Source organism: Kwoniella dendrophila, chromosome 5 (genome assembly GCF_036810415.1).
Source record: "Kwoniella dendrophila CBS 6074 chromosome 5, complete sequence".
Classification (NCBI taxonomy): domain Eukaryota; kingdom Fungi; phylum Basidiomycota; class Tremellomycetes; order Tremellales; family Cryptococcaceae; genus Kwoniella; species Kwoniella dendrophila.
Window position 1 is genome coordinate 1,158,513 of NC_089480.1, and position 22,621 is coordinate 1,181,133.

A 22,621-nucleotide genomic window follows, 5' to 3' on the forward strand; every position below is an offset into this window, starting at 1 on the left:
TATTTCCGAACAATCTATGCTAAAATATCTCCTGCTTTTCACGGAAAGCATCATTTGTTTTTCTTTTTTGATGGGAGATAAGTTTAGTTATTCGTTACTCGACTTTTCATTCTTTCTATTCTAGCTTTATGATCATCACCACCTTCCATTCTGAACATCATTTCTGCATCTTTTACATTCAACTCCAATCGACCTATATATGTTGACCAAGAGAGAACAAATAGATGCGATTATTAGTAAATTTCTATCTAGATGAGGTAAAAAGGACAAAAGAAGAAAACTTACCATCATTACATGTAGCTTTGGCTCTCATTTGATCACATAAATCGTCAATCATTAAATGATCAACAACATGATCATGTTTCATACCAAATCTCATCCACAAATCAGATGGTTTAATAGTGTTACCTTGTGTGTCAACTACATGAACGATTTCTCCTGCTTTTTTAGGTGGTCCGAATGTACTTATACCATTTGGTAGATTTTCTCTTCCAGCAGTACATAATTGGAAAGTTCCTTTTGATTTTGATGACGTTATGGGTATACTGTTATTTGTTTGTGATACTGATGATGGAGCAGAAGAGGCAGATGATGCAACAGAGCCACTACCAGTGGAAGATTGCGGTGAATTGTATGAAGATGATCTATCGTTATTTGATGTAATTGATTGTGGTGATTGCCCGTTGGATTGTGATTGTAAAGGTGATGGTGACATATTCAAGTAGTTTGTCGGACTAAATGGATTCATACCATTGCTAGATGAAGATGACTGATTATTCAAGTTGAACAATTGCGAAGGCGAATTTCCACCAAATATCTGTTGGAGTTGAGCATTGAAAGCATCATCCTGATCCATTGCACCGCTCAAGTCGGGATCAAGGTTGTTACTGCCTGAACCAGTTAAAGCAGCTAAGAAGTCATTCACACTATTATCGGTGATATCGTTCCAACTATTCATCGAATCAGTAACCTTGGCAACGTCAGAAGTGGTATCACGGAAAGCAAATCTGTTGAAATCATTGGTTGAGGTTTGTGTAGGTTGAATTGAAGTTTGCGGTTGAGTGAACAGCTGTGATTGCTGCTGCTGCTGAGGCTGTGATTGAAGTTGTTGTGATTGAAAAGCTGTTTGGTTTTGAGTTGGCTGTTGGCTTGTTGAAGCCTGATTCATACCAAGGGATTCACTAGCATTGGCGAATGACATGAAATCAGGTTGTGAATTGAGTAGAGTGAATGGAGTTGACATCATGTAATTACCGAATGGCGCTGATGATTGTGGTTGTTGCCCGTTGCTGACGTTGCCACCATTTCCTTGTTGTTGTGTCTGATCATTCAATAAAGCTTCGACACCTTGTGGATATAATGAAGCCCAAAGAGCGTTGATATCAGATTGATTGGAAGGTGATGACATTGGCGCAGAAGATGAGGAGGATTGCGTCCCAAACGATTGCAAATCGGAAGTGGATGATCCACCTTGTGATTGCACGGGATTGACATTAGGTCTTGATGTGTTGTTGTTTGTGACATTGTTGTTATTGTTATTATTACCAAACAAGAAAGCATTGAAAGCATTAGATTGCGAAAGATCTGGTTGTTTCTGTTGCTGTTGTTGATTGTTATCGGAAACGCTACCAGAACCACTGTTAATGGAGACTAATGATTCTGGGGAATCAACATATTGGCTGTTGTTTGATGGATTTTGCACATCGTTGATACTCTTCAAACCGTCGTCCACAGAACTGAGAGGTGGAGTAGGTGGTTTGGCAGTTTGTGGTCGAGGTATATTGAAAGGTGAAGTATTGTTACTATCAGCCTGTGATTGGTTACCGCTGTTACCGCTAACAGGCATAGAGAATGTGAATGCTGATTGTTTCAACGAGATATTCTCTTCCTGTAACCGTTTCAAAATACCACGGAGATTCTCATTTTCAACTGAAGCACCATATGATTTGGCTTCAAGCTCAGCAACTTTTTCTTCGAGCTATCATATGAATTCAAACATCAGTCGGGATTCGACACGAACAACTCAGTGGCTCACGTCTTTGACTCGAGCTTCACGCCTTTCTCTAAAAGCTTTTTGTGCTGCTCTATTTTGTTCTTTTCTTCTAGCAGCTTTATTGGGTTCTTTACCTCTTCCACCTTCTTCTCCTGCATTCGACTTGCGTCCTCCTTTTTTTCCTTTAGCGGTTCCATCTGCTTTGTCGTTGTGAGCTTTCTTGTCTTCGTGTCCAGAAACGCCAGAATCAGAATCTGTTGAAACGAAAAGATTAGATCATCTCTTTAGCTATGCATTGATAGCCTACTAACCTTCTTCGTCTTCATCATCTAATGTAGATTTTCTATGGCCATTGCCAACTTTTCGTTTATTTACACCCGACCCACTAGCTCTTCTGTTACCAGATACTGCTCTTTCATCTTCTGAATCGTCTGATGCACTTAAAGTGTCTTGCCCTTTTTTTGGTGAAATTGTTGTTTCTTCAGTAGCTGAAGGAGGAGTATCTTCTGGTGTATCTCGACCAGGTACAGGCATGGTGTTGAAGAATGCCGATGGGGGGAATGAAGTTGGATTCTGTTTATCGACTGTGAAGTCAGTAGTCGAGTCATCGTTGCCAAAGGATGTGTTGAGGTAATTGAGGAATGCGGAAGTTTTAGGTGATAATACACTATCCATTTTGTGCAAATTCCAGTGTATGTATCGAGGCCAATTGATATAAAGCTATTGTACAAGATAATTGGTTACTGAATATGGTCTTGTTGGTTCAAACTGTCTATGTAAACGATTAACCAATGTCCAAACTATATTGTAACCATATGCCGTAGATGCCGGATCCGAAGGAATGTAGCGATGACAAATCAGGCGAACTGGCTGATGGCCGCACTAATGTCAACGTTGTACAGTATATAATAGGTGAATGCTGTCCTGTCGGTGGTGAGCAGCCTGACTATAATGAGATTATATTGAATTAAAGTATAGTAAAATATATAAATTGAATGAACGTGTGAAGAATAAGGATGAGATGACCGAAGATTACAGAATTGTTATCGTCGGACGTGGAAATTTAGTCGGTAAGTGGCGAAAAGTTTGATATGGTGAGGTTGCTGTAATTGCAATCACCGTTATCAACCTTTGGGTCTTTCACCGTCCAAGCAGGAATACGTTTCTAAGCTATACTTGTTGTTGTGATAGAGATATTATGATCGAATCAACCATAAGAGATTCACGCACCGTATACAAGTAATGTTCGATGACTGTTTGTGATGGAAAGTACTCGCTCTTCGCTGACCGCGTAGCTGAAAAGTATGGAAGTTCGGGAAAACATTTAACAAAACCGCATGGACGCACCGCACAGCTAAAATCAAAAGTCGAATGCTGCTAAAAGGAAGGAGATGAAAAAACAAAAGAAGGATTGGTAAGCAACAATGATACACGTGGTGGATAGTGCGATCGAGGCATAAAACCCTTAACAGGAATATAAAAGACTGTGCCTGACCCAAATGGGGATCAAGCGGTTATGGATCTGTTATCAGCCTCAAATAGTTGCCCCTTTAGTCAATGCCACTTGAAGAGTGATACTGATAATCAATAAAAGAACGATTTTAACTCGGTTATTCTGTTGTAGAAAGAGAGACATCAGATACCCATCATTTCATTCCCGTCTCTTTCGCAATTCCCAATTCCCCATCATCATAGTTTTCACTCGATACATACTACTACCGTACCGAGCTTTTAAGCTTTTTCCTTTACAGTAGAGAGTCAAAATCATCATACCTAAAATCATCTAAACCAGATTCACGTCACCCCTTTTAAAGATAGATGTTTATTTTTCCAGTAATCGGCCGATTTATGGTGTTATCTTTAGATCCGAATTAAAACGAAAAAGAAGACAGAATCTCATTTCGATCATCGATCAATCAAAATAATTATTCAATTTAAAATACTTTTTTTTATCGTTATCAGTTCCCTAAAACTTTTCTACCCCTTTCACTCCAATACCTTTCTTATAAAGGTGGATTTAGCTCCGATAAGATATCCATTAAAAACAATATCAAAATCAAAATCAAAAACATTCCTCAAAAATCACAAGTCACGTCGTAAAACTTTTCCCACTAATTTGCCATACAACCAGTAAAAGACCGTGTGACGTGTTTCCTTTTCCTTCTCCGTCGACCGTTAACCGCGTACACCCTTTTTTTCTACCTGTTTCTCTCACCAACAAACAAAATAGATTTTATCATAATAATACCGTTTCTCGGTTTTTACTCCATTATTCCTTTTTGATAAGGCTCGTGTTTAAATTAGTTACGATATAGCCCCGCATCAAATCGGCAGATTATAAACATTAGACATTCAAGGTCTTCGAATAGCAATAACGCGTTCAATCAGTATCGATATATACTGTTCTTGGCAAAACACGTAGTCAAGGTTTATTTCATCAAGGAAGAATACGATTACTTTATCTACCATCAACATTGATTTCAGATCAAGATAATAACGTGTCACGAGTGGATCAACGCGTAACGTGTTTCAGAACTAAATGATAAGATTGATTGATTAATTGATTGATCTAGATTTAATATTTACTTGATTGGTGAGTTGACTGTATCGCGTACCTCATCTTTCCTCAAAAACATTATATATCTAATCTCGCCATCATAAACATCAAGAGTGGAGGTGGTCCACCTTATTTTACTACTGAGCTGACAGCTTAAATGGATTGCTCTACACATACAGTAAATGAGGAATCAATGTTAATTGGGTTATAGTCATGTCTACACCCAACATTTCTTCATTACCTTTGTCAAATAACAATAATTTAGGACGTGCTTCACCCTTGGACCTTAACAATAATAGTTCCCAGCCAACACCTTCATTCATTCCTAACAGTTTTACTGGTCAACCACAACATAATGCTCAGCCCAACAATTACGCTCCTCCACCACATACTAATAACGCCGTAAATGGTGTTCGTCCTCCGAATCACCAACAACCTATAGCTGGATCGTCGCGCCCTCCTCCACATCAACAAACTCCCAATCAATTTCAACAACAGTATGCTGCACTTGGTGGTCTACCGGGTCAGCAGCAGCAGAATGGTAGCCCCTCATTTAACGGTGCAGATTCCTCGATACATGCTAGGTTGCTATTGGCAGCTCAACAACAAGCTCAAGCTTCAGCGGCTTCAAACGGGTCTAATGCAGGAGGAAACCAAAGACAACCCAGTATACCGGATCTAGCTACTATGGCTAATAATATGCCCGGAAACAGGGAAGCTATAATGAAACAGGTAAGTCCACTTGGGTATTCTGCCAAAGTACTCTGGCGCTGACCTATCGGAATGTGACAGCTGCAGGCTCTTCAGACGTCACAAGCGCAACGAGCCAAGCACGCTCTGGCCCAACCTCAAGGAGGGCCACAAGTATCCGACCTCAACGGTACCACCGCTCCACCTACCGCTCCTTCGCCTGCTGGTTCTTCGTCCACTCAGCGACCTCAGTATAACCAGCAATCATCAGCTCAAAATCCTCAGATGTCACAAGATGGTGTATCGCAGCCGCTTCAATCCTTCCAGCAGAACCCCCTCAACCCAGCACAGCAAATTCAACAAGGCCAACAACAGAACCCGAACTTATCCAATGGTTCTGGCTTTGCTGTACCAGTGGGTCAGCAGCAGCGAGATTTCATGATGGCGCAAGGCGAAAAAATGAGAGCAGCTCAACAAATGCAGATTCAGCGTCAACAGCAGCCGCAACAAACGGATCCTCAGAACAGTCAGCAGAATCCGCAAACGCAAGCTAACCAAAATATCCATCCTGGTCAAATATCCATCCCCCCCAATCCAGCATCCCAGAATCCTTCAACTCCTATACGTCCGCCAGGTCAACAGCCGCCCAACATGCGTCCTCCGATCAATCCGGCTGCACAGCGGCAGAGCTTCATCCAATCTTTGGCTAATTTCTATCGACAGACTAATCAACCATTACCCCAGGCGATTTTTAACGGGGAACGTGATGGAGCTCTTAAAGTCGGAGGAGTATGGCTAGATGTAGTGGAATTGATTATGACGATAATGAGGGTTGGAGGTATAATGAATGTGAGTTACCTGTAGTCTTTGCAAGAACTCGAAAATGCTAATGGAAAGTCTCGATACCAGGCCATACAACAAGCATCAGATCAGCCATTCTGGCGAGGTTTGATACAAGGCAAGAACATACCTGATCCTTTACCTGAACCCGTTCTTATGCCAAAACCTATGAATGCCGATCCCAATATGCCTCCTCAAACCACCACTAGTCCCGTTCAGTATATCATCAACGCATACGTAGCCTGGCTCCAACCTTTCGAGCAGCAGATGTCAAGATCGCGAAATCAGTCAGCTCAACGACAAGCTATGGCGATGGGTAGACCACCTTCAGGTCAACAACCGGGCATGCCTCAAATGAACGGTATGCCGGGTATCGGCCCGGGACAGCAGCAGTTCACAGCTCCTTCACCTGCCACCAACATGCCCACTCCCTCTATGTTTCCCCCTTCACCTGCCAATAATTCCATGTCATTTATGCCAGGCGTACCCTCCCCATCCACCCATAGTGCTCCAACTCAGCCGAAAACGCGAGGAAGTGGTAGAGGCAGGGGGAGAGGGCGTGGGAGAGGAAGAGGCAGCAAAAATAATACTTCTGATCGAAATATCCCTGCACCAATACACACAGGTCCTGCCGAAATATCGGCTTCTTTAGCGACTCCGACCACTTCCACGCCTGAAACAGGTGGCAAGAGGAAAAAGGAGAAAAAAGACAAAAGCTCCCGTTCGACTGAGGTATGTGTTGTAGTCTTTATTTGGTATTTCCTCAACGCGGATGCTGACTTGATTGTGGTGGTTTCAGAATTCTACCCCTTCTACACCAGCTACAGCCCAACCCCCTCTACCTGTTGCTAATGTGCCAATTGAACGACCGCCAACACCTAAACGAGCAAGATATAGGGTCGAGTACCGACCAATCCATAAAGCTCAAAATGATTTAGGTGGATGGGATAGAAACATGATAGCGTCAACCTTTGCTAAAAATCCTTTAAACCAAGGTACAAGGTCGATACATGATTTAGCTATTGTGGATATGGAAGGGGTATTGATGAGTTTACGGTCGAGATTACCACATGAGCTAGGTTATGCTTTAACGGTACTATCGATGTTATCTATGGCTCATCCAGAAGAAAACGTAAAAGGTCTACCTCTATTTCACCTACAAGAGATCTACCAGGAAATCCTGGACTTGGTAGCTGAAATCGCCTTTGGGGAAGATGGTTTCGAAGGTTGGGAGAAATCACTACAGAAGAACGATCACCCCACGGTCAACGGGGATGTCAAACAAACCGACAAGACCGAATTGAACAACTTGACCTTTCTGGAGCTGGAACAGTTAGGTCGCGATTTCGATTTCACCCTTGCCGAGGACGAAGATCTGGAGAAGGTAACATCAAGTGATTCATCAGGTGGTCAGACGGATATAATCTTGGCTGGAATAAACTTGCTGAAGAATTTTTCGATGTTTTCCGAGAATCACGAGATCATGGCCAACAATGCTCATACGTTCGAATTGTTAGCCAACATCACAAATGCAAAGCTGTGTAGACTACCAGGAGAACATAACTCCGATGGCCCGAATAAACCTTTCTCTGTTCTCGAACTGGCTAGAATTAGAAGAGATGTCGTCACAATCTTTACCAATATTGGTACTTACATCAACCTGAAAAAGGTTTCTACAACTTCAACTATTTCTGTATTTCGTCTACTATCGTCCTTCCTCAATTCAGGGTTCGACTCCTCATCAGTTCGAGAACCGATATTTGGTCCTGCAACATTGATATCATTGAACGATGTGAAAGCACCTGTCAACCATTCAACAAATCGAGCGATAGAAGCATTCTGTAAACTTTCATTGTCCGATGGTAATCGTGAAGTAATTGGATCAAAATTACCTCAATCCGAGATTATTCAATTATTCGAAAGTTTAATTAAACTGTTCCCAGTTACACATAGACAAGTTGAAGCATTACATACTATTGAAGACTATTTAGCACAATATGAATGTTTAGCATTATCATTATATTCTTTAGTTTTTCTAGCATCTGTTTCAACAAGACAAAAGATCAAGACTATACCTGGTATATTAGGTATATTGGTTAGATTAGTCATTGACACATCAACACAAAATTTAGATTTCAAAATTAATCCATTTAGTATATTATGTAGAAGATTATGCGAAACTTTAGGTATATTAAATGGAAATATTCAACCAAATGGATTAATTGAAAATTCAATCAGTTTTTCATCAGGTGGTATCGATTCTAAAAATGGTTATAAATTAGGATTTAGTGAATCCAAAAAATTAACAAAGGGGTTTTTATCTGAATATAATGAATTAATCATAAATGATGCTTTAACCAAAATAAAAAATATTGATTTACCAGCTTTTAATGATTTGGAATCTATGTGCTGGGGTGGTTCAGGTGATATATAATCTAATCAAAGTATGGCTAACTTGGAGTACAGGAGAAAAATACATATGCTTGACCATAGAGGGACTCAATAGTTGGCATGCGACACAAGGTATGATCGCATACTGGTACTATAATGGGATAATAGATACAGGAAATACTGGTTATCATACATCTACCTAAAAAATACACTTGTCATATGTTATGTATAAAATGTATTTTATAGCTATAAAACACTGTTCCGGGCTTCAATTTGACTTTATGCTACAGTTGCATGCATAAGTTATTATTCCTTTGCTACAGTTTACAAGTACATTATACAAACTTGCATTTGCTTAGTTTCAGTTAACCTCGGTGGTCGTGAAAAGTGGAGGTTGTTTACAAGTAACTAATGTTTGCTGAAAACAGGTCAATATTATCTGTTTTATCTTACTACGTGATATTGTTTCAATAACGATTTTACAACAACAACGAGAACATCAGCTATGAGCAGTATATGATCTTGAAATAATACGCTTCATCAACAATGACAATTGATCCCTATGACAATCCACCAACGATTCTTGCAACACGAATATTTCCAGGTATATTACCTTCAACTTCACAGCATAATGTCTCATGGAATGAAGATGGTCAATGTTTATTCATAACTAAAAAAGGAGTCAATATACTTGCAAGTGCTTTCTCGTCCATGCATAATCCTAAAGCTAACCAAACTCATAGACACCTCATCTGACAACTACATTTTCACCACCACCTACATTAGTTGATCCTACATTACAACTGAAAGATAATAATAATAATTCTTCAAATGTTAGAAATCAAGCTGGGAATTCTTTTGTAGTCGAAGATGGTGCATCAGATGATGACGAGGTAGATTTAGATGGTGGTCTTGATGAACCACTTATATCTGGTTTAGATAACACTACTACCAATAACAATAATAATTCATCAAAAGTGAAATCCAAGATAAGAATGAAAAGACCAAAGAATGGTGAAATAAAATTCTGGAATACAGGTATAGAATTGGATAAAGAAGGTAAACGGAACGATCATTATGGATGGAATGAATATAATGGTATGTCAATCTATTCAATATAACAACATTTTTACATAAAACGATAAAAAACAAAGCTATGATTATCAATTCCTCTAAATTTACCTACTGACAAGGAAGAATTATTCATATTGTGTATGTTCTCCATATAGACGAAATAGATACTGTCTTAATTGAGAAAGATGTAACTACTAGACAAGCTATATGGTCTCCGTCTGGTCTAACTGATCTTGGAGGGTAAGCTCTATTCTTTATCGTCTCAATATGAAATTACGTGTAATTCTCGTTGTTGACAAACCCCAATCTAGATCTCTATTAGTCGGGTTGAGTAGTGCAATGCAGGTATCAGTTTATGCACCTAGAAATGACCCCTACACGAAACAATGGGACGAGGTGAATTGATATAGTATTATCTCAACAAGAATCATTTTCAAGAAGACGATGCTGATTTATCGAAAACTTACAGATAGCAGATTTGACATCAATCATGAAGGGTTTGATACCGCCCAAAGAAGGACCTTTAAGCTTGAAAGAATCCCTTGGATTGCGAACGATGAGTGAGCGATCTGATTATACTCGTAAGCATCAAAAGTGGATCTGACAAGATGTCTGAATAGGTATTCAGTGGTCGTCGCATCTTCCATTACCATCAATGATCGGTATAGATGGTAGTTTGTTAGCTCTAAGTAATAGGGCTGGGAAAATCACCTTTTGGAGGTGAGTAGTATCTAATAATATCCTTTTACTGACAGTGTATTCAGCTACGGTCTTGACAAGAGGTTTCACCAGCTTCGATCCAGCGATGTATGTCAGATAGGTGGATGGGTATCAGATATGGCTTGGTCGGAATGGAAAGTACTAGATGACGAGTCTTGTGAGTCTTCCGGCCGGTATAGATCGAATCGCTTGATTCGCTGATATCTCTGCGACGCTATCAGGTGAAGCACATTTGGCTCTGACTCTTACGGATGGATCAATACGCGTTATTACTGTCATACGCAAAATCGAGCTGAAATCTTCTGGTCGCAGAGAATGGGCTTTAGACATACATCCGTCATTTATGATAGATAGAGGAGATAAACGCACCATAACGTCGATCAAATGGATTGAGGTGAGTTCTAGCCATTTCCAAATTAAAAGTGTCATCATGTCGCTCAAATAAGCCATAGGACGTCTTGATCTGGACAAAACCCGGCACTGTCCATATCTTTGCCGGCGAAGGGAATAGGACTGTTCAATGGAATGGGATTTTATCGCTGAGATTGGAACGAGTTGGGAATTGGGCTAGCGCCAATGCTCTTGGACCATGTATTGGTTAGTAAGCATTTATTCTTAGCAGTATATCGCTCACTCTGACGTACCCAAAATCAGGTATAAATCGCATAAACCGAGATACACTTGTGATTGTTCTCTCTTCCCTGACAACACACATCATTGAAAACTTTACAACTTCACCCCAACTCGCTCATCCTCATACCTCACTACGGAATGCTTTGGCTTTACGAGACATATTTGAGGATCATCTTCATTCAGATCCACTGATAAAGATAAGGTTCAGATCCATTGAAATGCAGCCTGAGGGCTGGACAGCGAATACATCTGGATGGACAAGTTTAGGTTGGGGAGGCGCAGGTACTTGGGTAACTGAGTAAGCATAATTATTTTTCTTATATCCCCCTTTATTCGACTTTTCATATAAAGTTTTGATTTCTGACTTGCAACATGATATTTCTGAATAGACCAATGAGTTTCCATACCCTCGATAACGCAACTGAAGGCAAAAGGTCTATGACTTTTGTGATTGGAAACCCTGGGAAAGCTAGGCTTTCACCGGATGAATCAGTCATTGAAGCTCTGAAAGGGATACTATCAGACTCACCAAAACGTACGTTGATAAAGCATTTGAGGGTGTTATCTCAGAAGGATAGCTAATGTCATTCATGCAGTTCTATATTGCTCTCCCGGAAGGATTCTTATGCCATACCTCCTACATATCTTGAGTTTAAGAGGACCGGAATTTATGATGGACGAGTTGTTTGGCTTGTTGTCCTCAGTTCTAGATGGCAGTCAAGATGATCTATCTAAGAAGAAGGAACAAGGAAATGAAAATCTCATTGAAGAGTTTTGGGTCGATGCTACCCTTGATAGGCTCAGATTAGCTTATGTTCTAGCTTCATGGTGTGAGGTATGTTTACTTTTTATACCTCAATTCGTTGACTTGGCAAATGCTAATAACGGATATATAGACTACATACCCATCATCTGCAGAGAAATTCCGCCCCATTACAAATGCTTTATCAATATTAATCAGCTCTCAGCTCCTCGCTAAACTTATGACGTGGGTGATAACGTATTTATCATCAGGTGGAATAGGTAATTCAGATAGACAATTTTCAAGTCAGGTTATCAAATCTGCCAATCAATTATCAGATGAGAAAAGCAAAAGTCATTCTCTATCTCAACTTGCTGCTGAGTTGGATAGTAAATTATCTAAAGATGGAATGGCGAACAACGCTGAGCATCAAAATTGGGAAGAAAGATGTCCTGCTTGTCATAATGAAGTTGGATCAGAAGGTATATGTTCAAAAGGTCATGTATGGTGTAAGTTAAACCTCACTATTGAAATTTTCGTCCGATTTATCGACATAAACATGTTTGATAATTACTAGAGGTGCTAATGAAATATACGGCATTTGGGTTTTTAGCACGGTGTTCGATAACTCATTTATTAGTTACTCATCCGCACTATAGAGTTTGCTCAACATGTCCGGCAATCTCATTATTACCCAAAAAACATTTATCGGTACCTATAGTAGTTGATGATCAAGGTAAAGATCATGATTATAGACGATTCCAAGTAAATCCAGAACATTCCGAAGAAAATGAGGACAAGTTGATTCAAGTAGCTTTGGAATCTGCTGTATGTTGTCTGAATTGTGGTGGTAGATGGCAAAGAGCTGTATAAACCAAACAAACAATATGTGGTAGATGTGGAGTTGAGACGAATTCAATTATCATGCATGGGTCGGTAAAGAAGTGTTACAAAGTTGTTGTATACGAACTAAAAATATATATGTATACGTATAGTTGATGAAGATTTTAATCATGTCAATCAATTAATGATTGAGCAAGTTTTTGATGTCTACATTGTAAAGTAATGATGCTACTTGACAAATTATTTATGCAAGTATGTATTTATGTGAGAGATTTGAAGTACAAACATAATATTTTCTTTTTTCTATATTACCCTCCTGATTCAACTAAACTATAAATCCCTAACCTTTTATTTTTACGATTATAACTTCTGACTTATACCTGAAGATTCACTTGATGTCCCTCCATTCTTTAGCTTATCTAAATTTCTCAATTCAAATTCATCTGATGAGTTAACTTCTTCAACTTTATCCATTCCTGAAGGAGTTGAAGCTCTTTCTCTTTGATTTTGTGATACAGATCGATTTCTTAATCCACCAGCACCACCACCAATTGCACCAAGACCTCCTCCTCCTCCTCCTATTATATTCATATTACTACTTAATGCATTGTTATTATCTGATCTGTTTCTTGATCTTGCTCTACCTCTTGAAATACTTCTTGGTTTTTCACCATGTTCACTTTCATGTTGATTTTCATGGGAATAAGCATCCATTACAGCTGCACCACCTCTAGGCATTGTTGGAGGTAAATTACCATTCCCACCTTTTGATGTGGAAGAAGAACCAATTTGTGATGGTCTAGTATATGATCTAGGTGCCATTGAAGTTAAATGGAATTGAGTAACAGAATTAAATCTTGATAATTCATTAGAATCAAATAATCCTTCTAAATCTCTATGATGGAATGCGTAATCTGCTACAAATTCACCTAATTCAACTTCCTACAATTGTGAAAGAAGGGAATGAGTAAGTTGGCATCAGTATAATTGTCTTAATCGGGGTCCATCTGATAGCGCTAGAGATAGATATTTTAGATATCAAATGTAAAGATAATCTTGACTTACATCCATACCCACGATTTCAGCTTCTTCAGTTGATCTAAAATGACATCCTGGAATAAGATTAATTACCTAAATGCAGATATAAATGCTCAAAAAATTAGCTGATTTCCCCCAGGATCAAATCAGGAGCCTTTTGATCGGGACAATACTTACAAACATGATAGCATAAGTAACTACAAATGTCCAACCTAAACCAACTAAAGCCCAGACTATTTGTTTAGCGAATTGAATCCAATTGTGATCCCTAAAATGTGAATAAGATTTTTGTCAGTTCAAAGGTTTCCTTATATGTTATTTGGATTGAACAGATATAATGATGAACCCGACAAGCGACTCACAACCAACCACCACCAATTTCTGAAAATCCATCATTTGCAGCTACACTTGATTGAGCGAATAAACCAGTCATCAAAACTCCCACTACACCTGCTAAAGCATGTACAGCGAAAATATCCATTGGATCATCGACTCTCATTGTAACTTTCAATCTTGTTGACAAGTTTGATACCGCAGCTGAAACCAATCCAATCAAAGCTCCTGCCTAATCACGAAATAAAAAATATCATGAATAATTAGCTCATTGTTGTAACAACATAAAAGCTTCATAGTAAACTTACAGGTGCACCGACGAATCCAGCTGCAGGTGTAATAGCGACTAAGCCTGCAATTGCACCAGTACAAAATCCAACCATTGACCATTTTCTTTCTAATCTAAAATCCATGATCAACCAAACGATACCACTATATGATCAAAGTTGTATATTTATCAGCTTCTCTTTTCATGGCGATTAAACTGTCTTCTTAGTTGAACTTACCCAACGGCACCTGCAAGATTGGTTACAAAGACTGCCATAGCAGCTTTCAGTGAAGCGGCAAAACATGAACCACCATTGAAACCTAACCATCCTACCCAAAGGAAAACAGTACCAAGAACGACGTGACTAAATAATTCATATTATACGTCAGCAGAAATCCTTCACCAAGTTACTAAAAATTAGGTGATAATCAATTGAAACCTCTATGACTCACCCAACGTTAGAAGGCTTGAAAGCTACTCTTTCTGTACCGTATCCTCTTCTTTTCCCAATGAAATATGAATACGCTAAACCAGCTGTTCCTGATGCAATTTCGACTGGTACACCACCTGCATAGCTGAAAATGTGATGCAGATGTCAACTCACACGAAATAAAACCCTGGGACGCAGACTTACTCTAAAATACCCCATTTGTATGCCCATCCATTTGAACTCCATATCCAATGAGCTAACATATCATAACATAATGTTGTCCAACAGAATATGAATATCATAGCAGGTAGTATCCTAGACCTTTCTGCTGCTGCACCTAATAAAACTGCGGGTACCAAACATGCAAACATCTATATCATACCGCAAGATGATTTAAGAATGATTAGCATCGCGCAGCTGTGTGAACGTGGATGTGAGATGGCACTTTTGTATGAAGATGGTGAAATCCTGATGAATGCTCCACTTACGAGTTGATAAGTAGCGAAAACGATTTCAGGTAATTTACCATTTGTTTCTGGTACAGGTCTTTCTAAAACATTTCTAAAACCAACATTTTTACCATCACCGAAAAATGTACCACCAGTTTCTGAAAAGACTAAAGAATAACCAATAAAAAACCATTGAAATGAAACTATACCTAAAGAAACTAAAGATAAGAATAACATTGATAATGCATTTTTACGTCTTGCTAATCCTGAATATAAATATCCAAGTCCGGGTAACTATAAGTTTGAGTGATAAATCAAGTTTAGCACGAATATAAAAATCATTTAAGAATGTCATATTTACCATAAAAACAATTAATGCTGCTGACGTTAATACCCATGCTATATCTCCAGGATCAAAGGCTATTCATATAATAAGATTGATGTAAGCCATTTATATTTCAGAGTGTATGGTATATATAAAGGATCCATATATGTATAAATAAAACTTACCTGACGTCTGACCTTGTAAAGTAGCCAGTATATCTGTTCCTAAAGGTTCGAAAGTAATAGTACCATCTGATGATTGCATCAACGCACCATAGGTGAGGTTGACCATTATGATCGGTTTATAATATTACTTTTCGCCACGCTCGATTCCGTTATTATATCACCAGCAGGGCTCTTTTTTGTGTATGTGTCGTTGGTATTCTTATGATTCTCAAAATGTAGATTTTTCTCAACAGTTCGCTCTATTTCTGATTCTCCAGATGTCCTTGAGTTACGCGACTGAGTATTGTTCTTTTTGTTGTTTTGGTTTGATTTGATCTTTTACTATATGGTGGAATGGATAACTTTGTTGATGACTGAAACGCTGTATACAATGTCTATATGATGTATCTGTGTTTCTTTCGATTTAGTCTTTTGGTAAAAGTAGCTAAGCTAATTTGATACTGATAGTTAGTGAAGGAAATTGAATATGTCAATCTGCTGTTGTTGTAGAATTCAGTTTAGAATGGTCATTTTCTTATCATAGTTATTCTATGAATCATTTGCATTGGATTGGAAACAGCAATAATTAATTGACCCGTTCTGTTCCGGATGTAATCCGATTAAACCGATCTACATCATAGAATAGTCCTATTACTTGTCAAGAGATATTAACTCCTAGATGAACCAGTGAGATTTGAATATTTCTTTCCAGTTGACAAAGATGACAACAGAGATAAAGATCCCAAAATTTTGAGTTTTCTATTGCCGAAAATAGACTATTGAATATATCGCTTGGATAGATGTGATCAACTAATTTGATTGGTTCTCAGTTAATCATAACCAATCATATCCTTTGATCAGATCACCGTCAACCCTTCGTGCCTGAATAAGTCTGTGCTGTATCTCGTCTAAGTCCGGTATCAGAAATCTGGGTTGAGCCCAAACTCTATATCTGGTTGGACCAGCATTCTCCCATGTGTTTTAGACTAGATCTCGGGTGAGATTATGTAAGAAAAGCGCGGAAAAGAGAGTACGGACAATAACGATAGTCCGCTTCTCGTTCGCATGGTTGCAACATGGTTATCCCGAGATCTCGGCTCTCGGTTGGGGAAGAAGAACGTTAAAAGTTAACCGGTTGATTCTGATCCTCCGCAAAGTTGGAATAAGCAAAACATAATAGTGAAGACAAGTCTCAAAGGAATGTTTACCACTGTCTTGACAAAATCTTCACATTTGATAACACCGCAACTCCTATCTTCTTCGCAAAGCGTAGCCAGCAAGTGACTAACACGAAGTAACCCATGTTTTCCGCTTTGATATGACAGAATTAGATGCCAGACTCGGTAAATTGTTGGATGGAAGAAAGGAGAAGAACAGATTCAGATCATTCAAGGAATATGACACAACCTCAGATTCAGGCTTGGTCGATTTCGTATGTATAAGATACCTCGAAATAGGACAAGGAGCTGATCGAGTCTTGCAGTCATCTAACGATTACTTATCTTTGACTTCGTCCAAAGCACTACGAAAAGCATACATTGAAAGATTAGCATCTACACCATCGATATTCGGCTCGACTGGATCAAGATTGTTAAGTGGATGTACACCATCACATTCCTTATTAGAAAAACGATTTTCAGAATTCTTCAATGCGCCTTCATCATTATTATTTAATTCAGGTTGGGATGCAAATGTATCATTTTTTTCTAGTGTACCGCAACCTAACGATTGGATAATTTATGATGAATTAGTTCATGCAAGTGTACATTCCGGATTAAGATCATCTAGAATACCTTTAGAAAGACGAATTTCATTTAGTCATAATGATCCATTATCTTTAGAGGATAAATTGAAAATCATCACTAATCAAGCTAGTAGTAGTAGTAGTAGTAAAAAACAAGAAAAATCAACAGTTTTTTTAGCTTTAGAATCTTTATATTCTATGGATGGTGATTTTTCACCTTTACCTAAATTATTAGATATTCTAGATAAATATATTTCAAGAAATAGACAATGTGTAATTTTAGATGAAGCTCATTCAACTGGTGTTTATGGTAAACAAGGTAGAGGTATAACTCATGCTTTAGCTGAAGAAGGTGGTTTTGAATTAGATTCAAATAAAAGGAAGAGAGGTAAAGGTAGAGTTGACGTTAGATTAATGACTTTTGGTAAAGCTGTTGGATGTTCAGGTGGTAAGTCATCTCACCACCAGCGTTTCCCCTCTAATGGAAATGTATTCCGATCCAAAATTGATCTGTGTTTTCTGTAATATTCAGCTGTTCTGCTCTGTTCACCCACCGTCCGATCGTTCTTGATCAATTTCGCTCGACCACTAATCTTTTCAACTGCATTACCTCATTCGACTATAATCGCTTTGGAATGTGTATGGGATGTTCTACAGAGCGAAGAAGGTGATCAGGTGAGTCTATCTCATTTCCTCGACCAACAATGCCGTTTATTCATACAACATTCTTCCAAATACAGCGTCGTCGGAGTTTAATGTCATTATCAACGCACATACATAATTCACTTGATAAATTATTATCAAAAGTACCACATACGATACTTCATTTACCACCAGATCCAATAATCCCTTTCCCTGATCTATCTGATAGAGATACAGACATTCTACCTTCTAAACCTGGCTCCCCAATCTTAGGTCTACTCACTCCAACACCTCATGCTTTATCGGCTTTTTTATTGAGTAAAGGATTTATAGTTAGACCTGTCGTTCCACCTACTGTTCCTCCTGGTGGAGAAAGGGTCAGGATTTGTCTAAGGGCTGGCATGAGATATGGAATTATAGATAAATTAGTAGCTGCCTTAGGAGATTGGGCAGATCTCAAGATGGCAGAAAAGGATCAAGAGGTTAGAGCGAAATTGTAAATAATAAAGGAAGATACACACATCTATACCTTGCACATACACTTATATCACCTGATGCATAATGGATCAGTTCACCTTGTATTCTTATGATACATAATTCGCTAGTCCGTGTATAATCAAATCGAACTTGCCATGCTATACATAATATAACCCTTGCATATATCTTTACATCTTCTCTTTGGCTTTTTGTTGACAACTCCATAATTTACGTAATGATATAAGGCTCTTATCGGCAATTATCCAGGAGATGCACAACCGAATAAATTGATCTCGAAACATTGAACAATGTTTATATTCGATTATTAGTCTGCATCTTACAACCTTCTCTATTTTTACTCCTTATCACCAGGATCCTTGGTCCTCTACAAAGACGCTGAATCGACTAGCTGATTAAGCCAAGATGTCGCAACCGGAACGAACGATTTATCCTGGTGAATCACCTTCAGAATCCTCTTCTTCAGCTCTCAACATGTTAAGAGCACCTAGGGTGAATCAGCTGGATTCAGAGGATTTAGACTCTGCTCTGGTTAGTATGCTAAGTGACAATCTGACGAAATCACTGGATAATTTGAAGGTGAGCATCTCAAGCTATACATTCTTTCAAGTATCAAGTAAAATAAAGCTCATCATTCAATACCATGCTATGATCTGATCTAGGCGTCATTCGCAAATGGATTTAAACCAGAATTAGAACTTGTAATCAAGTTGATTTTCTTCAAATGTGGTATATGGTCAAATATAAGAGCATCACCAGGATCGAAATTACAGAATCTGAAATTGATTTCTTCCAAGACGAATAGTCGTAAGCTAGCATCACCATCACCTTAGACTTCTATGTTGCTATATTGAAGAAGAGGTAGATCAAGCTTAATGCGCAATATGCTGAATTGATGTTGGTATTGATCCTGAAATAGCTACAAAACGTATACTGTTATTATATTTGATATTACATCCACCAATATTTCCAAATTATATAATTACACGTTTGAGAGAATATTCATTATCTAATCAATGGTCTGATTTACCTAATCATGATTACAGGAAAACATTATGGAAATTGTTGAATAAACTAGATAATATAAGTAGAATTTGGGAGCTATTAGGCTGGCTGGGATTCTTATGGGATGGGAAGTGAGTAATCCTTTAAATCGCAATACAACCTTGTCATACTTGAACAAAAACAACAAATTGATCAACTAAAAATGGGTTGATCATACTGATGGGTTATTTTTTTCGTTATTCTAATCACTATAGATACCCATCATTACTCATGAGAATGCTTCGATTGAGATTGGTTCCTTCCCAACCACATTTGACAAAATTAGTGTCATATGAATTCATGAATAGACAGCTAGTCTGGGGAGCATTTACAGTGGGTTCTATCTGCATTTATGTGAATTCCTCGTCGGTAGTCGGCAGACAACTTGGGTGTAAATCTTACGCTAAAAGTGAATAATTCTTATCACTAGGAATTCTTGATGTTCTCAGTACCATTAATACCACCTTTACCTATATCATTAAATCCAAGAAAATATTTTAATCAATTCAAATCGATTATATCTCCACCTTCAATAATTGATTATACATCAATTCCATTATCATCATCATTACCAACAAAAGATGAGACAGTATATGAGCATAAAGGAATATATTCGAAGTTATCAAAAGAAATATGTCCAATTTGTTATTCGAGAAATTCAAATTTACCTGTACCTTTATCATCAACTGGACAAGGCCAAGATTTAACTTTACCTCCTATTCAAGGTGCTCAAAATACAAATTTCGGTCACCGAATAAATAATAAAACAGAAGAAGAAGAAGAAAATAAAGTATTCATACCAACTCAAACTGATTGTTTAGGTAATTGTAAATGGTGTTATTATTGTATAGGTGAAGAATTGTTCAAACATCATGAAAGGATAAAATCTTTGCCTAAGAAGAAACATAAAAGTAAACTGAAAAACGATAATAACGGTAAAAGTAAAGGTGGAACAGGCGATCAGAAAGATAGTGTTCAGGAGGAAGACGAACAAGAAGATAAATGGGAATGCTTGAGATGTGGTGATCAAGTTAGCAGAGCATGGAGAGTAGGGGCAGACGAAGAAGCTACCCCCATTTGATCTTGATATACCGGATGAACATCGCCTGTTATGATGCATAAAATGAAATCCCCTTCCTACCTGCTCCCATCATACATGTACTTCATTCCTATAATCATACTGCTCTTCTGTGACACACACGCATGCATAAACATGTGAACAACTTGTATGTAATTTAGTGGGATTCACCAACATTATATCTACCCAATTTCCTCCACTTTCGCGTCAAAGTGGAGGAAGATCACCTTTAACAACAACAACCTTTTTTGATGTCTCTGGACAATATCCTTACCTACTCGCATTTTCATGTAGGACGTCTATATCTAGCATCCACTTGAGGTCTTGAGCGTCTGTGAAGAAGAGCATCAACTTGAAAACAAGATGCCTACGAGACCAGCAGCACTTCGTATACCAATTTCATCACTCTTAGCTTCTTCATCATCACCTTCCTCGTCTACACTAAATCAGGAGAAGGAAAATGGAAATTCTCAAGAGTATTTACCATCTTCATCATATATAGTAGGAGAACTACCACCAACATCACCAATACATCTATCTGTAAATTATCTTGATTTGATCGATGATAATCCTTCCGATACGCAATATCGACTACCTAGAAATGCACAATCTTCAATCGGTATATCAGACGCGAAAGGAAAAGGGAAAGGAAAGGAAAAAGCTATTATATCTGATAAAGATATAGATGTAGATGATAATCGTAATCGAGAAGGTATTCCTCAGACAGAAGAAAAAGATGAAGAAGAAGAAGAAAAGTATATAAGAGAAATTAGAGAAAAAGAAAGATGTTTAATTATAACAGGATCAAAATGGAATTTTAATGATACAATAAAAGAAAACGATGAAGATTCTTTTCGAAACAATTCAGGTTATTTTGAATATATGAAGAAACTGAAGAGGATTGATTTGCGGTAAGTCATTAAAGCAATACCACTACTTGGTTTCAATTATTATCATTTTATCAGGAAGGGTCAACTCATGGTTGAAAATAATGATATATAGGTATTGTCCTACACCATCTCATATGGAATTACTCTTAAATCTCTTAACGGAATCCGATCAACGTGTAATCCCTTCGAAAGGACAACAACAACAACCTCAATCTCTACAATCAACACCTTCTTTAATAATTTTATGGGATATAGCATCTTTATTCATGTACGAGGAGAATATAGATGAAAATGAGCCTCCCCCTCAGCGTACTCAGAAAGATGACGGGATGCCCTTGGGTGAAGACGAAATTAATGACGAAGATATAGATATGAATGGGGAAAGTCATAGTAAAGTCAGAAAGAAATTTAAACCTGGGTAAGTTGCATTCAAACCCCAATGGACATGTTCAACTAAACTGACATGGTTTATATGATCTAGCGTTTGTATATCGGATTATATGGACATTCTATCAGCTATAAGAGCGACTATAGATCATTTAAATACCTTACATCCTTCGTAAGTTTATTTGCACTGATTTTGTAAAAAGAAATTACATTATATTCTTTCGAATGTTTATTGATAATTTCAATCCCTCTTTTTCATACCTCTTGTAATTCTATTATAGTGATCCACCTACTCAACTAGTAATACTAGAACCATCACTTGATCCATTATCTTCATTACCTATTTTACCACCACTATCATCAGAAAATGAAGATCCAAAAATGCCTAAATCAGCTAGAGAACGTAAGATAAATATACTTGATGGTGTTAGGTGGATATTTGGGAAAGATAGTATAGGTACAATACATCAATTATGTGAGTATTTTTTTTAATTTTTTTTTTTGGTATACATCTTGTCCAATTCATCCAATTCTAAATTATGGATGTTTTTTCCATGAATGATAGCTGGTGATCAAAATAATTCCATATCGACATTATTTTATTCTTTGACATTTGATATTGATAAAAATAAATCGTATCAAATGAAAAAGAAGAAATGTGATAAATCCGAGTATAGTATACCTAATTTTGAAAGTCAACTAAATAGACCAACGGGTTGGAAGTGGGAATGGGTTTCTTCGTAGTTGCATTTAAGATTGATAATGATTAGCTCAACAGGTTTGATGTGGTTGATAGGTGTTGATACTTTATGTATATATATAATTGAGTTTCAAGTTGTCATCCATCAACT

General features: G+C 37.9%; 7 protein-coding genes across 7 annotated transcripts; 5 read left to right on the plus strand and 2 right to left on the minus strand.

The window, feature by feature from the left end:
* Positions 1-83: 83 nt before the first annotated feature.
* L201_004272 (uncharacterized protein) lies at positions 84-2,668 on the minus strand (the record flags this gene model as incomplete). The annotated part of the gene is made up of 4 exons (XM_066220016.1): positions 84-193; positions 286-1,978; positions 2,036-2,247; positions 2,305-2,668. The coding sequence occupies 4 exons, from the start codon at positions 2,666-2,668 to the stop codon at positions 84-86; spliced, it is 2,379 nt and encodes a 792-aa protein (XP_066076113.1).
* A 2,095-nt stretch (positions 2,669-4,763) lies between these two features.
* Positions 4,764-8,514, plus strand: L201_004273 (uncharacterized protein; the record flags this gene model as incomplete). The annotated part of the gene is made up of 4 exons (XM_066220017.1): positions 4,764-5,282; positions 5,343-6,089; positions 6,150-6,812; positions 6,880-8,514. The coding sequence occupies 4 exons, from the start codon at positions 4,764-4,766 to the stop codon at positions 8,512-8,514; spliced, it is 3,564 nt and encodes a 1,187-aa protein (XP_066076114.1).
* Positions 8,515-9,017: 503 nt separating this feature from the next.
* L201_004274 (uncharacterized protein) lies at positions 9,018-12,513 on the plus strand (the record flags this gene model as incomplete). Its single annotated transcript, XM_066220018.1, has 14 exons — positions 9,018-9,164; positions 9,215-9,569; positions 9,701-9,785; positions 9,857-9,941; positions 10,015-10,105; positions 10,166-10,265; positions 10,310-10,422; positions 10,487-10,659; positions 10,718-10,862; positions 10,920-11,196; positions 11,288-11,433; positions 11,495-11,733; positions 11,795-12,149; positions 12,254-12,513. 14 exons carry the CDS (start codon positions 9,018-9,020, stop codon positions 12,511-12,513), a joined length of 2,571 nt encoding a protein of 856 aa, XP_066076115.1.
* Positions 12,514-12,843: 330 nt separating this feature from the next.
* On the minus strand, positions 12,844-15,617 carry L201_004275 (uncharacterized protein; the record flags this gene model as incomplete). The annotated part of the gene is made up of 11 exons (XM_066220019.1): positions 12,844-13,425; positions 13,549-13,614; positions 13,699-13,789; positions 13,884-14,086; positions 14,163-14,286; positions 14,361-14,486; positions 14,575-14,697; positions 14,757-14,923; positions 15,041-15,295; positions 15,363-15,421; positions 15,512-15,617. 11 exons carry the CDS (start codon positions 15,615-15,617, stop codon positions 12,844-12,846), a joined length of 1,902 nt encoding a protein of 633 aa, XP_066076116.1.
* A 1,191-nt stretch (positions 15,618-16,808) lies between these two features.
* L201_004276 (uncharacterized protein) lies at positions 16,809-18,376 on the plus strand (the record flags this gene model as incomplete). The annotated part of the gene is made up of 4 exons (XM_066220020.1): positions 16,809-16,922; positions 16,974-17,682; positions 17,767-17,909; positions 17,975-18,376. The coding sequence occupies 4 exons, from the start codon at positions 16,809-16,811 to the stop codon at positions 18,374-18,376; spliced, it is 1,368 nt and encodes a 455-aa protein (XP_066076117.1).
* Positions 18,377-18,776: 400 nt separating this feature from the next.
* L201_004277 (uncharacterized protein) lies at positions 18,777-20,496 on the plus strand (the record flags this gene model as incomplete). Its single annotated transcript, XM_066220021.1, has 5 exons — positions 18,777-18,950; positions 19,034-19,178; positions 19,291-19,507; positions 19,631-19,748; positions 19,846-20,496. 5 exons carry the CDS (start codon positions 18,777-18,779, stop codon positions 20,494-20,496), a joined length of 1,305 nt encoding a protein of 434 aa, XP_066076118.1.
* A 360-nt stretch (positions 20,497-20,856) lies between these two features.
* Positions 20,857-22,514, plus strand: L201_004278 (uncharacterized protein; the record flags this gene model as incomplete). The annotated part of the gene is made up of 5 exons (XM_066220022.1): positions 20,857-21,404; positions 21,496-21,801; positions 21,865-21,942; positions 22,052-22,245; positions 22,336-22,514. The coding sequence occupies 5 exons, from the start codon at positions 20,857-20,859 to the stop codon at positions 22,512-22,514; spliced, it is 1,305 nt and encodes a 434-aa protein (XP_066076119.1).
* Between the last annotated feature and the right edge of the window lie 107 nt (positions 22,515-22,621).